At 42.7% G+C, this 16,529-nt stretch overlaps 1 protein-coding gene across 1 annotated transcript in view; it reads left to right on the forward strand.

The window, feature by feature from the left end:
• Positions 1-16,529, forward strand: part of CCSER1 (coiled-coil serine rich protein 1) — a 2,320,004-nt gene that overhangs the window by 970,728 nt on the left and 1,332,747 nt on the right. Inside the window, exon 5 of the mRNA XM_069237981.1 lies at positions 8,289-8,412. Within this exon, the coding sequence (XP_069094082.1) occupies positions 8,289-8,412 (124 nt within the window). The remainder of the gene's footprint in view (positions 1-8,288; positions 8,413-16,529) is intronic.

Here is a 16,529-nt window from a genome sequence, read left to right on the forward strand (position 1 = left end):
TTCAGCTTCGATCTTTATTCATTACATGTTTTTATTATCAAGTGTTGTATAGTCAGTACATAGTGGAAAACATTGTAAACCATGACCTAATTGTTGGTTCTCGGTATCATGGGCTTTCTAAAAAAAAAAAACACTAATGAACATAATGATAGGTACTGATGAAAACTTGTTGGCCATTTCTATTTTTTCATTTCAACAATGAGCATCATTGGGAAATCTTTGAAAATTTATAAAAATATGCCTTTCTCAAAATAGAGTCTATTCTTTGCTTTTTGGCAAGCATTCGCTTTCTTTCAATCTCCCCTGGATTTCACATCTGTTTCCCTCATAGTATGAAAGTAGATGTAAAGAAAAATATGAAAAATTCCATCTGCTTTTTTGGCTTAAGAAAGGATAGGAACAATATTTGGTCCTTACAGTGTCACAGACACACATATTCTGACCGAGACACCGTTTGGGTGTTTTCTTAGCTGTTTGTCTGTGGCCCAGCAAGAAGTGAAGCACCGTTTGTATTTTTCTTAGCTGGCGCCCATTAAAGAGGCAGACCAGTTTGAGTGTTTTTTTACATCTACGAAAAGAAATGTAAGCGCTTCTGACTCTTTCGTGGGGCACAGAACCACATGCCTGTGCCCCAGAAAAGAGACAGACACAGTTTTGGATTCTTTCTTTAGCTAAAATCATCTAAACCATGCCTGGCTCCTTGCCCGGGCCACAGGCATTCCTATTGTGCATCCCCCATTGCATTTTCAGTTAAAGTTGTGTTGAACAGCCAGTTCTGTACTGCTTGATCTCAGGGCCCGACTTGCTGTGCGAGATAAAGTTAGATTTTGTGGGTATGTTGTGCCAGATCCTGTGGTTTCTTGCTGATTCATTAGGGTCTGATAGACATCTAGTACCTTTGCCCATCCAATGGGTGAGTTGTGATTTTGTCATTTATCAGGATTCTGGTGTTTAAAACCATACTTTGTATTTAGAGGTCATCTAGTTGGCAATGGATTTCAATGCCATCTGCATAAATATGTAATTGAATTTGATATTGGGTTTGATATTGGGAGATGATTTATGCTAGAAGTCTATGCGTATAAGAGGCATCCTTAAGGGAATCCACAGCTAATGGGTTTTGTGGTCAAGAAGGATGAATACATTTTAATTTGTTCGCAACATCCTTGCCATGGATAGTTCAAGAAGGATGAGAATTTCAGATTGTCCTGCATAAAGAATTGTCCAAGATAGCAGTTTTTGTACTCCTTCTGGGTCCGAACCTGATTGTCTGTCATTTAATTGCCCTTTAATCTTTTTTGGGTAAACAAATTAATACTGCATTGGACTATTTTCTAGGGCATAGAACTGCTTATCTGTGCTGTCCCTCAAAGGAAACAAATGCAGGTTGGATTTCTTTTATTAAATTAATTTTAAAAATCCAAAATTTATCAGGCTTCCTTCTGGGGCACAGAAAAGTGTCTGTGCAATCTAAAAAAGACAGCCACTCTTTGGATTTTTATTACAGCTAAGTACATATCCAAACAGTTGTTTTTTTTGCTGTGAGACAGAACTATGGGGGTCATTACTACCCTGGCGGAACAAGTCCGCCAGGGCCGTGGGACGCGGTGGCACCGCCGACAGGCCGGCGGTGCCCCGCGGGGCATTCTGACCGCGGCGGCTCAGCCGCGGTCAGAGAAGGGAAACCGGCGGTCTCCCGCCGGTTTCCCGCTGCCCCAAAGGAATCCTCCAAGCCGGCGCAGCATGCTGCGCCGGCATGGGGATTCCGACTCCCCCTCCCGCCATCCAGTTCCTGGCGGTTCTCCCGCCGGGAACCGGATGGCGGGAGGAGGAGTCGCGGGGCCCCTGGGGGCCCCTGCCGTGCCCATGCCTATGGCATGGCAGGGGCCCCCGTAAGAGGGCCCCTAAAAGTATTTCAGTGTCTGCAAAGCAGACACTGAAATACGCGACGGGTGCAACTGCACCCGTCGCACCTTCCCACTCCGCCGGCTCTATTACGAGCCGGCGTCATCGTGGGAAGGGAGTTTTCCCCTGGGCTGGCGGGCGGTCTTGTGAAGACCGCCCGCCAGCCCAGGGGAAAACTCGGAATACCCTCCGCGGTCTTACGACCGCGGAGCGGTATTTCGGAGGGGGGAAGCCTGGCGGGCGGCCTCCGCCGCCCGCCAGGCTCGGAATGAGGGCCTATGTGTATTTACTCGAGAAAAGGTGAACAAGCAATGTGGATTTTTCCTTACCCTAAGAAATAAATTCAAACTTGGTATTGTTTGTTGTGAGGGCACAAAACTGTGTGTGGTACCTCAGCAAGACACAGATGCTGCAGACTTTTTTTCTTAGACAAAGAACAAATCCACGCTTAGGGCCTGATTTAGAACTCATGGAGGGGTTAGTCCTTCACAATATTGCTGGAATCCCAGCTGCCGAAACCTAAAAACCATAGGATAGAATGGGATTTAGATTTCGTAGGACGGGATATCTGTCACCGTTGTGATGGAGTAACACTTTCTCAGAGTTCAAAATCAGGCCCTACGTGTGGCTTCTTGCTGGAGTCCTGAATTTTGTGCCCATGCACCTAAACGGAGTCAGAAGCTGTTTGGACTTTTTTTAATTTATGAAGGAACCCCAAAAGTATCTGACTCCTTGCTGGGGCACAGAATTATCTGTGTCTGTGCTCCATCAAGGGGTCGCTTGCTTAGTCAAAGAAAACATTCAAACACAGACAAAGAACTCTTTAGTTATGCAGTGCATCTGTTAGACAGAATGATTGTGAAATGAAGGAGCTGTGTGAACTTGATCCACGAAATGGGGAACTGGAAAAAGGAGGAACAAGAAAGGAGTCTGGTGCATTTCCTTCCAATCCCTTTCTCTGTGTTTATTTCTTTTGTTATTGGGTGGGGATATAGTGGGATTAACAGTCAGAAGAGCTGAGCTGCTCTCTCTACCCTTTTACTCACCTGCCACCAACAGAAAAAATTGGTAAAGCCAGTAAGCGTGGCTAAGTTAAAAAGTAGGGATACTAAAAGCTTTCCTTACCCCATTCCATAGCCCTGGCCTGTAAATTTATACTTGGATGGACCTGAGAGGTCTAGGACATCCTTCCCAGTGCTTCCCACCAGTGTCTGTGGGGTCACTAGTGACATTACACATCTATTAATGAGGTGGCTGGGGAAATGAGCGTCGAACTGCCTCATTTGGGAGGTGGCTGGTACCCAGAAGGGATCGGACACCAGCAAACTCCCTCTCACCACTCCTACAATAGAAAGAAATTGGTGCATCCCGGGGACATCTTTTAATACATCATAAGGACAGCAACAGGGTTAAATTTGACGTAGGTAAGCAGATAGGTTTGAGAACCAGCCCATGAGTGTCCTATAAAATAACAGAAGCTTTCCAAGTGTTGTATACCGAGTAGTAGCTACAGGTTCGTGACAGAGGTTAACACAACTTAGGCCTGAAATCCTTCAAAAACTCCCACCTCCTTGCTGCAGAAGAACGCCTTGATCAGCAGACCAGCGTGTTAATAGCGCCTCATTATTGCATCTGCTTCACTTCATACTTCCATCCCAAGGTGAGTTACCGTCATAAAACGAAAAATTTGACTAATGAGACATGTAATTTAGTTCATGAAAATGTGTTTTTAAGGCTTCACGGTGCAAGCTTTGAATGGTAATTTGTCTCGATTTCTTGCCCGGAAGGTAATTGCTGTAAAAATTGTGAACTAAATGATATGGAAGGATTCAAATTGTATTTTATGTCATAAAGGGAATGCAGGTCTGGCCAATGTCACATGTTAGATTACCACTCACTTGCAATCCATGATTTAAGCAAGTGGAGCCACAAGGAAGACATCCGTCTCCCCTTGAAGCTTTAGTTACACAGCTGAAAGTGAAAGCAGCGTGCTTTCACCACTAGCGTTTGGGATGATAATGTACTTGCCATCTCCTTCACGTGTGTCCAGTTTTACACCTGCATTGCCATTTTCAGCAGTAGTTCTTGATGGGAGCTTTGCAGTTTTCAGCTAATTCATGACCTCTTTCTGAACGAGCTGCTATGTTTGCCTGATAATCCCACACTTGGAATTACTCATTAGGTTTTGTTTCCCTCTGGTACAGTGTTAGCCCCTCTCCTCCCCGATTCCGCAGCTCCAAGTGAAAGAAAACACTGTAAAACCACTTGTTACCCCCATTCCTTGTTGGAAAACCTGCAAAACTGTGTTCTTTCCCTCTTCAAATTTCCCACAGGTATACCTGAATGCCAGAGGCGTAGCTTTAGGAGGGGTGTTTGGGGTGTTTCACCCCCTAAATAAATGTATTTTCTCATAAATAGGTGGAGATGATTTCAGTCCGGTATGGTGAGGTGTCTGTCAGATTTCACAAGGAACTTTTGCATACACACATACAAAAAAGCGCACACACTCTCTCCATCTCTGTTTTGAAAGTCCTTGAAAATGTTGGTTGTTTTATATAAGATTGTGTTTTCTCGCACTTAGGGCTTTATTATGAATTTGGCAAAGGGGATTACTCTGTCACAACGTGACAGATATCCAGCCCGCCTTATTACAAGTTAGATAGGATGTAAATGAACTTGTATTACGGCGGGCGGGTTATCCTTTACGTTTGTGATGTAGTAATCCACTCTGCCAAACTCGTAATGAGGCCCTTAGTCTTCTACCAATCAGCATTCCTCTCTCATTCCTCTACCCCTCTGGCCCCTTGCATTCACCCTGCTTGTCCTATAATGTATTTCAACATAATATGCCAGTGTGGTTGTTAGGAAAGTCTGAAGCTCACATTCCCTCTAATTTTACTGACTCAGCTGTGCCCCTGGTTACTTTTGCGCAAATTGTATCACTGATTTGAGCATAAGCTACCATTTCCTTTTTTTTTTTCCAATCCCCAATTCGAAATGGGATAATATCCTTACAAGACCGAAGTAAAGTAGCCAAGGGTTCAATATATAAATTGAAAAGCAAGGGAGATAGGGGACATCCCTGTCGCGTACCCCGCCAGATCCTAAATTCCTGTGATAATTGGCCATTAACCAGGACTCTCGCTAAGGGGCATCTATACAATTCCACTATCGCCCTAACAAAAGGGATTCCCAAGCCCGCTTTTTCCAACACGGCCCTTAAAAACAACCAATTAACACGATCAAAAGCCTTTGCCGCATCAAAAGTCAAGATTGCCAATGGAGCCTTCTCTTGTTCCGCCAGGTCTACTGCAGCAAATAGCTCATGAGTTACCTAATGGAGCTGCCTCCCCTTCATAAAACCCTTCTGATCCAAATGAATCAGATTGCCAATGGCTCTCCCCAATCTCCTAGCTAAGATCCCTGTATAAAGTTTGTAATCCGCATTTAGCAAGGAGATGGGCCTATAGGATGAACAAGACGTCAAATCCTTACCTGGCTTTAACAATAAACAAATTATCGCCTCTCTCCAGGAATTAGGTATTTGGGCCCCTTCTATCAACATAGAATTAAATAGCTCTAATAAGAATGGAATAAGTTCATCCCCCAAAGCCTTATATAATTCATTAGGTAGACTATCTGGACCAACTGCCTTTCCTTTTTTCAACGCCTTTATGCCTTCAACAAGCTCAGCCTCATTTATCTTACAATTCAATAGGAGCATTTTAGATTCCTCTAAAACTGGGAGATATGCTTTATCTAAGAATTCTCTAACCGACTCTTCCGAATTAACCAAGCTTTCTGAATATATTTCCTGAAAAAAAGATACAAATGCCCCCTCAATCTCTTCTTGCTCCATACAGATCTGGTTCGTAAGATCAGCTTTAACTGATAAAATATGCCTTTTAGAAAGATCCGACTTAACCTTCCACGCTAACAGTTTACTACAACCTTCTCCATATTCATAGTGTGCTTATTGACTACTTTCCCACTTTAACCTACTGCGATTCTCCAAAAAAGCGTCTAAGCTAGTCCGAACCTTTTCCTCTTGGCATGTCAGCTCCTCTAATAGATCGTTTTCCCTTCCGCATTATACATTGAGGCTTGAAGCATTTTTAGTAACGATTCCATATTTCCCAGCTTTTCCCTTTCTTCCCGATTATTATATGTTGCCAGGCTCACTAACCTCCCTCTTATGTAGGCCTTAAATGCATCCCAAACACACCATAAACTTGCTGTTCCCTGAGTCACATGAAAAAAATCTCTTGTATCTTTTTTTAACGCTTCTACTATTGAGTCGTCTAGGAATAAGGCGCGATTAAATGTACTCCTAATACCCTTACTTATGACCCTGATGTCCAAGTGTAATATTACTGCTGAGTGATCTGAAAGGTGTGCTATGTTGTGGGCTACCCTTCTCACCTCTGGGCATAAGCTTTTATGTAATAAAAAAAAATCTATTCTAGATCTATGCCCATATTTTTTATTGTAAAATGTGTATCTATCTCCTTCACCCCCTCTCCAATGCCAGACATCTACCATACCTAAATCCTGCATCGCTTGTTTCACCAATGCCCTCGTTTTAGGTGAATTAACTATACCCCGGGGGTTGACTTATCATGAGCAGGGTCTAACAATATATTAAAATCCCCACCTAATACCACTGGGTACCTAGTTGAAAGTAGAATATTAAATAAATCTTGAAATGGCGTTGGATCATCAATATTTGGCCCGTAGTAACCCGCCACTGTAACCCAGTAACCACATACACACAGTTCTACCACTACCCATCTTCCTCTGGAGTCGACTTGCACCACTCCTACCTTAAACCTTGTAGATTTCTTAATCAGGACTGCCACTCCTTTTATTGTGCTAGTTTGGGAAGAGCATACGCTGAATGAAACCCAGTTCAACCGTTTAAGCCAGCTCTCCCACTCACTTTGTTGAAGATGGGTTTCCTGCAGTATAAGGATCTCCTCCTCTACCAATCGTAAGTTTTCAAAGATCTTCCTCCTCCTACCTAGCACCCTTAAACCATTCACATTCCAAGAGAGGAATTTTAACCTTAAATTGCCATGCTTAGACATTCCTAGAGGGAAGGAAGGGAAAAAAAAAAAACATGAACACAGGACACCCCAACCTAATCAGGAATATCAACCCAATAAGAATTGGAAGTCTTTGTCTTGCAATTTTTAATGGTCTGTAGATGAGATTTGGTATTAGGGTATGGCCATACCACCTGATTGCAACCTAACATTACTAAATTGTAGTATAAAAGAAACAGATCAAAAAGCCATCTTCCTGAGAAGACTATTATCTTTTGCTCATGTTGTCAGGTGTTCCCATGAGACTCTCTCTTTGTCCATTAAAACTGCAGTCCAGGACAGAATATGCAAGTGCCATGTACCAAAGATCACTTCTTCTTTCTTACATGAGCTATAATTATATTTCATTGTAATTGACTTGTTTTTGTATGAATTATTTATGGTTTAAAGAGGCACATGAGTGATTCCACAAGAGTTGGCTCTACGCATTATTGGTCAAAAGGATTTTCTTCAACTGAATCCATAGAAAGTACCATGACTGAGACTTACTAACTCTTTCCGCCGATTTGTATTACTTTAGTAATGCAAACCTGATGTAAAGTGCTATGCAGGGATTTATTATCCAATATAAATAAGGATTTGTGTTGGATATTTTTTTTAAAAAATAACCTGGAGTTGTGCTATGCGCTGCTTTGTGCAACTTTGCGTTAAGGAAGTGTTCCATGGACGGTACATGGGCGTTCCTATGCAACCACGCATGCGGTTTGACACAAACCATACACAGGGATTTTACCCAAAATCTTATGCCTCTTCAAGGCAGCCATAATGAGGAAAGAGGTTTTTATTTGTCCTTATTTTTCCTACTTTGCACGTGTATTTCATTGTACAGCTTACAGAAAGCAGGAAAAGCGTGAAAGAATAGTTTTTGTCCTGGAAAGACCCCCCTTCCCGTACAAAAAGCATTTCTTATAGACAGCACGCACCCTTGCACTGTGGCGCAATGATGTCTGCGTTGTCACATGGCAGGCTAAAGTGCCCAGCAAAAAGAGAAGAAAACAGCCCTATATCATAGTAGATATGGCGCTGTCTTGTTCGCTCCCTTTCATGTAACATAGAATTTTTTGCAAATCTGGCCATATGTCTGGGATTTATATCAAGGGCATTGCAGCTGGTTGAAAATAAATCATAGAAATCTGTACAGGCCTTTAGCCAGTGTCTAAAAAGGTATGATTAAATGGTCTATAATACACCGTCATTTAAGTTAATGAACCTTTTTTGTTTTTTGGGGTGTTTTTTATTTTTGTACCTGAGCCTTTTTTTATGCCTTGTTTCTTTCAGTATGTCGGGAAGACTCCTTCCAGTCCATTGTGTCATGTTCTTCCATAGTATTTTCGTCTGTGGAAACCTCTGCCGAATCAAAGAAGAACGAGGAGGAGCCAAGACTGCCTGGGGTCTCAAAAAAGTAAGTAATTGATTTAAATACAGTATTGATTTTCAGGCGTAATGGCTCCTTAATTTGATGCAGAGAAGGCGCCCAGTTTGGAACAACTTGTGTGATTTTCAGTCCTTGCTGCAAAAACATCTGTTTTTTTTATGAAAACAAAACTGTGTTGGAAGTCCGAAAGGACAGATGTCGCGCTGGATTTAAAAATGTATTTTTCATTGCAATTTTAAAGTCGTACACAAGGAGATTTATGGGATTGCTTGATAAGCAAGCATGTTGTCTGACGGATGTTTACTACGGCATTTGATTCACATGCCTGTTGGATTAGTTGTCAATAGCTCCTGCCTTTAACAGCTGCCTGCAGGTGACGTCTTTCTGCTTTCCAATTACCTCGATGTAATGTGGAACCCTGAGTTCTGGGATTGAAGCGGGCGTTGACTGGCCATATTATTGTGGGCTCCCTCGTCCAATGTCACATTAAATAGAGCACGGTTTAATTCCTTTCACCACCGATTGCTCAAGGTTAATACCGGCAAACAATTATTTTGAAATGCCAGGCGAGGCCGTTACCTGAATAAAATTAGGTGTTTTTTTTTATTATGAAAATGTGTCTGCGGTACATAGACATCCAGTGTAAAGGACGGTGCCAATTCACAAAGGTCTTATTTTGTAGGCGTAAATACCAAAAATCACAATCCATTCCTATTCACGTACGACTTGCTATTTTTCTGTTATGCATGCAAATTCAGTTACAAGTCAATACCTAAAGTACATGGAGCCAATTCAAAAATACAGTTGTAAGCATGTAAAGTTGTATTACAGGAGTACAATTTCACATAGTCAAAAATACCTTTGTGATTTGGTTCCCATGTGTTATCAAGCACGTGCTTATCTGTATGGTGTTCATGTACGCTAATGAGTGACACCTACTTTTTAAACCCTATGTGCAGAAAGTGGATGCAGAAATGCATTAGATATACATAGGGTTCCGAAAAATATGGATTTTTCATTTTGCAGTTTTTTTGCTTTTGAACTTATTTTGTATACAAATTCCACATCTTCCTTCACACATCCCCAAAAATTGGAAGATTTATGTACTTCCCCATGCTAACTGCACTACTTACGTCAGATCAGTTTACATGCACCAGGATAACTGACAAAATTGCATTGCTACATGTTTATGAATACCCGAAATATTACCACCTTGTGGGCTTCAGACTGCATATCAGATACAATCCTGGACAATGCCACTTTTACCTACCCATGTAATAATTAACATCCATTGCGTTCAATTGGCACAGGCCCTGATAATGAGTAGGTCTGACGTTTTCGACCCCCTGCACAAACCTCTGTCTGCACTAAAGTCATAATTCTGACTTGTGTTATATTTACTGTAACTGATAGTTGCAGGGTGTCATAAAGACCTCACTTTTCATTAAATTTGAGAAAGTCAAACCTGACAGAATTTAAAAGGGAACAAGTGTACGGTGTATACCTTAACGTGCCGATTTTGGTGTGGTGATCTTAAAACCCACATATTATTCCCTAGATCTCAGAACATGCAATAACTATTGCATCTAACAAATTCTGAACACTTAAGTGTCGAAACTTTTTGTAATTAAGCCCTTTAAAGTACTTTATTAGCATAACAGTTCAGGGAAGTTTTGCCGAACTAATCACAAAAAAAACAAAAAAACATTCAATTCTACAATCTAGAGGCCGTTTCAGTTTCATATTCTTTTGAAGGGCTTGCTCTGTGCACTGGGTCCTTTTTGTGACATGCATAGATAGTCTTCGTAGCCATATCCATGGGTTCTTGAAGATCTCCAAGATGATGCACTTGTAATTCTCCATCTTTAGTATACAGAATGTGAGAATGTAATTGTCCCAAGAGTCTTTGTAGGCTTGTAGATGAAAGTGTCACTCATCCTGTACTACTCACAGGCCATAATGTTGGCAAATTTGACTAATTTGTGATTATGGATTGATCTATGTCAACCAGCCTCTAATTCTAGTCTGTGGTCAACAGAGTCGGACTGAGACAGAAAAAAGACAAGAGCATCAAAATAAAAGTGGCCCTCATTAGTGATTCAGGTAGCTAAAATATTACCCTTTGTAAATTAGGGCATTTTTGAACTTGTAAAGACACACTGCATAGATGTTTTGCAAGGTATGGGATACTGAATGTAGGTGTGCTTGCTGAAGGAAATGTTTGTATTTATATAAGGAAAACCAACAGTGAAAAATGAACTATGCACACCATAAAACAAGCCCAGACTGTGCACACACTGATGTCACACCAGCCCTTCTGGCACTGTTTATAAGCCAGTTCAACCCTGGTGGTCGCTTAGTCTATATTTGCTAAGTTAGGAAGATGTTGGTCTAAACTTGAGGCCACCAGCTAGGAAAATTCCCTAGCTGATTCCATTCCAAGGCCCACTGAACAAGAGTACCTTAAATCCTGGTTGTGGAGCTCTGAGGTCCTGTGGCAAGGATGCATCAGGTAGTTGAAGAAATGTGTTGCTACCACGGAGCTGTGAGGTTGTGTTGCGAGGTCTTGCTTTGCTATACTTGAGGCAGCCTTGACGAGGGAAGCTTCTGATATGTCCTGCGGTCGAGCATGTGTCATGCACTAGCTGGTTCAGAGGAAACCATGAGGCCTGTGATGTGAGGGTCTGCATCATTGTTTAGGCTGTCATTGACAAGAGGTTTGAGATGCAAGGGTCTGCATCAAGGATGCATCGCACAACAGTGGTTGCAAAGTGGCTGCGCACAGCGAGGTCAATGGGGAGTCCTTGGGCTGGAAGGATCCTTGCAGCAGAGGTGATGCGTTAATTATGTTCAGGCTTGTGCGGTGCAACAGATGCGTCAGTTCTGCTGGATCCAAAGAGGGGCTGGCAGAGTACCTTCCGGTCCACTTACAAAGATCCAGGATTTGTGTGGCACCACCTGGCATGGCAGGACTTGCAGTTGTAGAGTCCAGGTGTTGGTTACAAGAGACAAACCCTTGGAGTCACTCTGGTGGTCCTGCGTTTAGGTTACAGGTCCAGGCCTTCTCATCCAGGCAGGAGGGCAGCAGGCAGCATGTCAGCCCAAGAGGCAGCAGTCCTTCAGGGGAGCAGTCCAGCAGAGTAGCAATCCTTTCAGCACCACTGTAGTCCTTTTTCCAGACATAGGGGGTCATTCTGACCCTGGTGGTAAAATCCGCCAGGGCCAACGACCGTGGGAGCACCGCCAACAGGCTGGCGGTGCTCCCATGGGCATTCTGACCACGGCGGTACAGCCGCGGTCAGAAACGGAAAACCGGCGGTGTACCGCCGGTTTCCCACTGCCCTGGGGAATCCTCAAGCTGCGCCGCCATGGGGATTCCGACCCCCATACCGCCATCCTGTTCCTGGCGGTTTTGGCCGCCGGGAACAGGATGGCGGTATGGGGTGTCGTGGGGCCCGTGGGGGCCCCTGCAGTGCCCATGCCAATGGCATGGGCACTGCAGGGGCCCCCGTAACAGGGCCCCACAAAGATTTTCAGTGTCTGCCATGCAGACACTGAAAATCGCGACGGGTGCAACTGCACCCGTCGCACCCCTTCCACTCCGCCGGCTCCATTCGGAGCCGGCATCCTCATGGAAGGGTGTTTCCCGCTGGGCTGGCGGGCGGCCTTCTGGCGGTCGCCCGCCAGCCCAGCGGGAAACCCAGAATACCCGTGGCGGTCTTGTGACCGCGCAGCGGTATTCTGGCGGGTCCAGCCAGGCCGGCGGCTTCCGCCGCCGGCCGGGGTCAGAATGACCCCCATTGTCTTCCACAGGTCTATTTGTGTACTAAAGAGTTGATTTCTAAAGTCCATAGATTATACCTGGTGCCTTCCTTGAAGCTTCTAGAGTTTTTCTGTTGAAGAACACCAGCTTCTTGCCTCCCCTGCCCTGGTGCCAGTTTAACTACAGGGTTTGTGCAATCCTAGAGTGAAGGCAGGAAACCACCTATTCAGGTGTGAGTGGGGGTGTATCTAACACCGTTCTCCCATCCTGCCAGTGATGCCCCATCCAGGCACACCTAAGCTCGCACACCTAGTCTGAGTCTGTCTAAGAGGAATACACATAGACCAACTGCCAATTTCACCCAGTCATGTGACCCAGAGACAGACAGGCAAATGGCCAAGGCAAGAAAATGCTAAGGGGCATATTTAAGAAAAGTGGCTCTGCACCTAGTGCAGTGCCACTTTTCTTGCTCTCCTTAATGCCCCCCTAACCCTACCATGTGTGCGCCGTATTTAAAATACAGTACACCATGGCGGTAGTTAGGGGACTAGCATCATAATTTGTTAACCTAGTCCAGAGCTCTGCAGGATTAGCATAAAAAATTATGGGGCTAATCCTGCAAAGCCCATTGAGGCCCTGTTTAATCAATGCTGTGCCTCCTTTTAATGCCTGCTCTGAGCAGATGGTAAAAGTACCGGAAAAAAAAATCGAAGAGATTTCTTCGGGCCATTTATTTCAGCCCCCCTAATGGGGGAACACCCCCTTTCCAAACTTTATGCCTGTGCTGACATAATGTAGCGCATAGGGTTGCAAAGCGGCGCAATGCATGCACTTTGTAAATATGGCACAGGCTTTTTGGACTCGTTGGTGCACATTAGCATAAAAGAAATAAGGCCAATGTGGCTGAAGGAGGCTCTACGGGCTCTTAATTATGCCCCAAACTTTCTAAAAGTGGCATTAAGGGCCAGATGTATGAAATTCTAATTTTGCAGTTCCTAAATAGCAACTCCTTAGAAATTGCTATTTAGGAAATGCAAATTGAATGCACAAAAATAGCGATTTCCTAATAGCGATTCCTGCCTAGTAGGATTCGCTATTAGGAAATAGCTTTTTAAGAAATGCCAAACAATTCCTTCCAATGAGCCTATGACTCATAGGTAGGAATGATTTTGTATTTCCTAATGTGCAGTTTCCTAATAGGAAATCACAAATTACAAAATGCAATACTAAGTGTGACTATGGCCCTAAGGCCTCCCTTGATGCACCCCAAATACAGATGGTGCATGTGTAGCAAGCACAAATGCCCTAGGGGCATGTGTGCGCTACATATAACTTTAAAAGTGCAATTTGGGTGCATTTTTCAAACTTGCATGTGGAGTTGATGGTAATTGTATTTCCTACATGCCCATAACACAATTAGGAAATGCTTTGCAGATGTGCTTAGGAAATTGCAAATTGGAGATCCCTATTTGTGATTTCCTATTTGGAGATCACAACATGCAATTTCTACTTGGTAGAAATTGCATTTTTTGATTCCCACCATGCCTTTGTACATATGGAAAGGCCATTTAACATTTCTTAATAGACCAAAGTTTCGATTTGATTTGTTAAGAAATGCTGAAAGCATTCATGCAGATGGCCCTAAATGTAATAATGTAACTCCAGTGTTATTCTATGGGACAAGCAGGTCTTGCAGTAGTGAAAAAAACAATTGAAGACAGGACATATAAAACTTAAAAATGATATGTCCTACTTTTTACACACATTGCACCCTGCCCTCTGGGTTGTAGGGCCTACCCTAGGGGTGACACTTTTCTATTAAAAAAGAAGGTTTGGGTATGGCAAGCAGTTTACTTTGCCGTGTTGAAATCACTATTTAAAACTGCACACAAAGGCTGCAATGGCAGGCCTGAGACATGGTTAAAGGGCTACTCAAGTGTGTGGCACAATTAGTGCTGCAGACCCAACAGTAGCATTTAATTTACATGCCCTGGGTACATGTAGAACCACTTTACTAGAAACTTATACATAATTTAAATATGCTGGTTGGGGATAAGGCGAAGTAACTACATTTTAAGGAATGAGCACACACACTTTACCACTGGTTTGGAGTGGTAAAGTGAACAGACGCCTAAGGCCAACAAAAACTAGATCAGAAAAATATTGAGGAAAAAGGCAAAATGTTTATGGCACACCACCCTAAGACTGTCAGGTCTAACAGTCAGTATTCAGTTTGCTCTATGCTGTTTCAAAATATTTGACCCAGCAAAGATACAATTGTGAGTTCAAATGGAGTCATAAACTTTTAATGTGAGTAAAGGCTAGTATTAAAAATGAGTTCAATTAAAGCCATTGTTTATTCATAGGGGCAAGATATCAACAGTGCCTGAGTGTGTTGCCATAGACAGGTTAAAGTCCAGCAGTGTATAGGGGTGAAGCAACCCCTGCTGCAAGCTAACAGGATATTCAGTGTTATAATGGTAATAATATTTTCTGGAGGCATAAGAAGAAATTTGAATTTTACTTAAAATAACCCTGCCCAAAATGAATTATAAAAGAAAATTTCAGTCTGTGAGTGGGAGAATAAATCAGTCAGAGAAACAGAAATAAATCACAGTGCACTGGGTTTTAACTAAAATATGAACATTCCGATGCACAGCTAGTAATATACTAGATTTACTGTTCACATACAACATTGATGCATCAAACTGAACTGTGCTGCCCAAAGCATAATTCAACCAATGATTGACTGCATCCAACTATCCACTGTGTCAAACAGTGCATGCAGTATGCATTGCAGGTTCTTAGAAACGTTTGGGCAGATTACACAATTTAAGGGGGAAGACAACACAGACTTCCAAATGCCATTGTTGAGACAAGCACTGTTATCATGAAATAAGGTCAAAGAGAAACCACAACGCACAGTGAACAAGAGATTTAACACTGAACACACTGACTACAAGATAGTTCAAATGCAAATTGCACTGAAGAATATGCATGTGCATATGTGGTATCTGTATCAAATCAAATCATTAACATTTATAAAGCGCGCTACTCACCCGTGCGGGTCTCATCCAATCTGCGACGTCCTTCATCCCCTCTTGTAGGTTGGTCTTGGCACTGGCTGGGTCCTTGGTGAGGGAGAGTATAAGTTGGGTGTCGTCGGCGTAGGAGTTGATGATGTACTGTGAAAATCTAGCTCAAAGGCAGTACAGCCTTTTAGAGCGCCATAACAAATAGACAGTCCATGAATAAATGCAATGGTAGCTAGGTTATGGAAGTGGAAGTGCACTGTTCCTTCTTCAATATGTAGTTATTGAAAAGGTGTGGCTTTATATCTTTCCTACAGTCAAGCAATGATTGGGTGGTCATATTAAATCTTAGGACAACATCCCAGATCCTGGGAGCATTTATGGAGAAAGCCTGCTGCCTTGGTTTTATTTCCTTTTTTAGCATATCTTCCTCTCCAGACTTATGGTGTCCTGGCAGTGTACGTCTTGAATGCCACCGAAGGTGATGAGTTTATCAGCCATGTAGGTGGCAGTGCCACTTGTGTAGGATTTGTAAATCATGCAGCTTAAGATGGTATTGGTTAGTAAAAGGAGATTTCCCTCAGGGCAGAGGTTCCCTGGTCCTATTTCTTCAGTACCCCACTGAAACATACTTCTTTTCATTCAAAACAGTCAAGGGTGCTGCAGAGCAGTCAAATGATATACAATCTTCTTCTCTTTAAATCCCATTAGGCTGATATGTAACCAGAGCAAGGATGTACTCAACTTATTTTGTAGAATAATCAACCCAAAGGCTCAATAAAGCTCAACATGTGCAACACCAACATTGTGAAAATTTGCTTTTATTTCTGGATTAAAATGTCACAAAACAATGTAGATCATAGCAAACATTCTGAAAACATAAATGTAATCCTATGTTTCCCCACTCGACCTCCATTCATCTATAATATCCCTACAATCCACACAGGCAACCGAGAATGCTAGATTGGTCCAAGATCAAATTATTCTACCCTTAGAGCCTTCGCCCAAAATCAGTCGAAGACCACTTCCAGTATCACATCCCATACATCTTAGGATCAGTGAATGCCTCCATAGCTAAGGGTAGAGTAAACCAATCAACTGTAGCCTATTTTATCACTTCTCTTCTAAATAACACATCACAGACCTATCAATCTTAACTAAGAATATGTCAACCTCAAGCCTTCTTTAAAATATTGTTAAAAAGAGATGACTTCAAGGAGGAATTAGAAGATCATCACCACCCCATATGCAATAGCATTTATATATTGCAAACCTAACTATGAAACAACAGAGGGCCGTACATTAGATGAGGGATTGGGAGACAATCTACAGATTGTGTACATCAAGTA

The sequence above is a fragment of the Pleurodeles waltl genome, chromosome 1_2 (genome assembly GCF_031143425.1).
Source record: "Pleurodeles waltl isolate 20211129_DDA chromosome 1_2, aPleWal1.hap1.20221129, whole genome shotgun sequence".
Lineage (NCBI taxonomy): Eukaryota > Metazoa > Chordata > Amphibia > Caudata > Salamandridae > Pleurodeles > Pleurodeles waltl.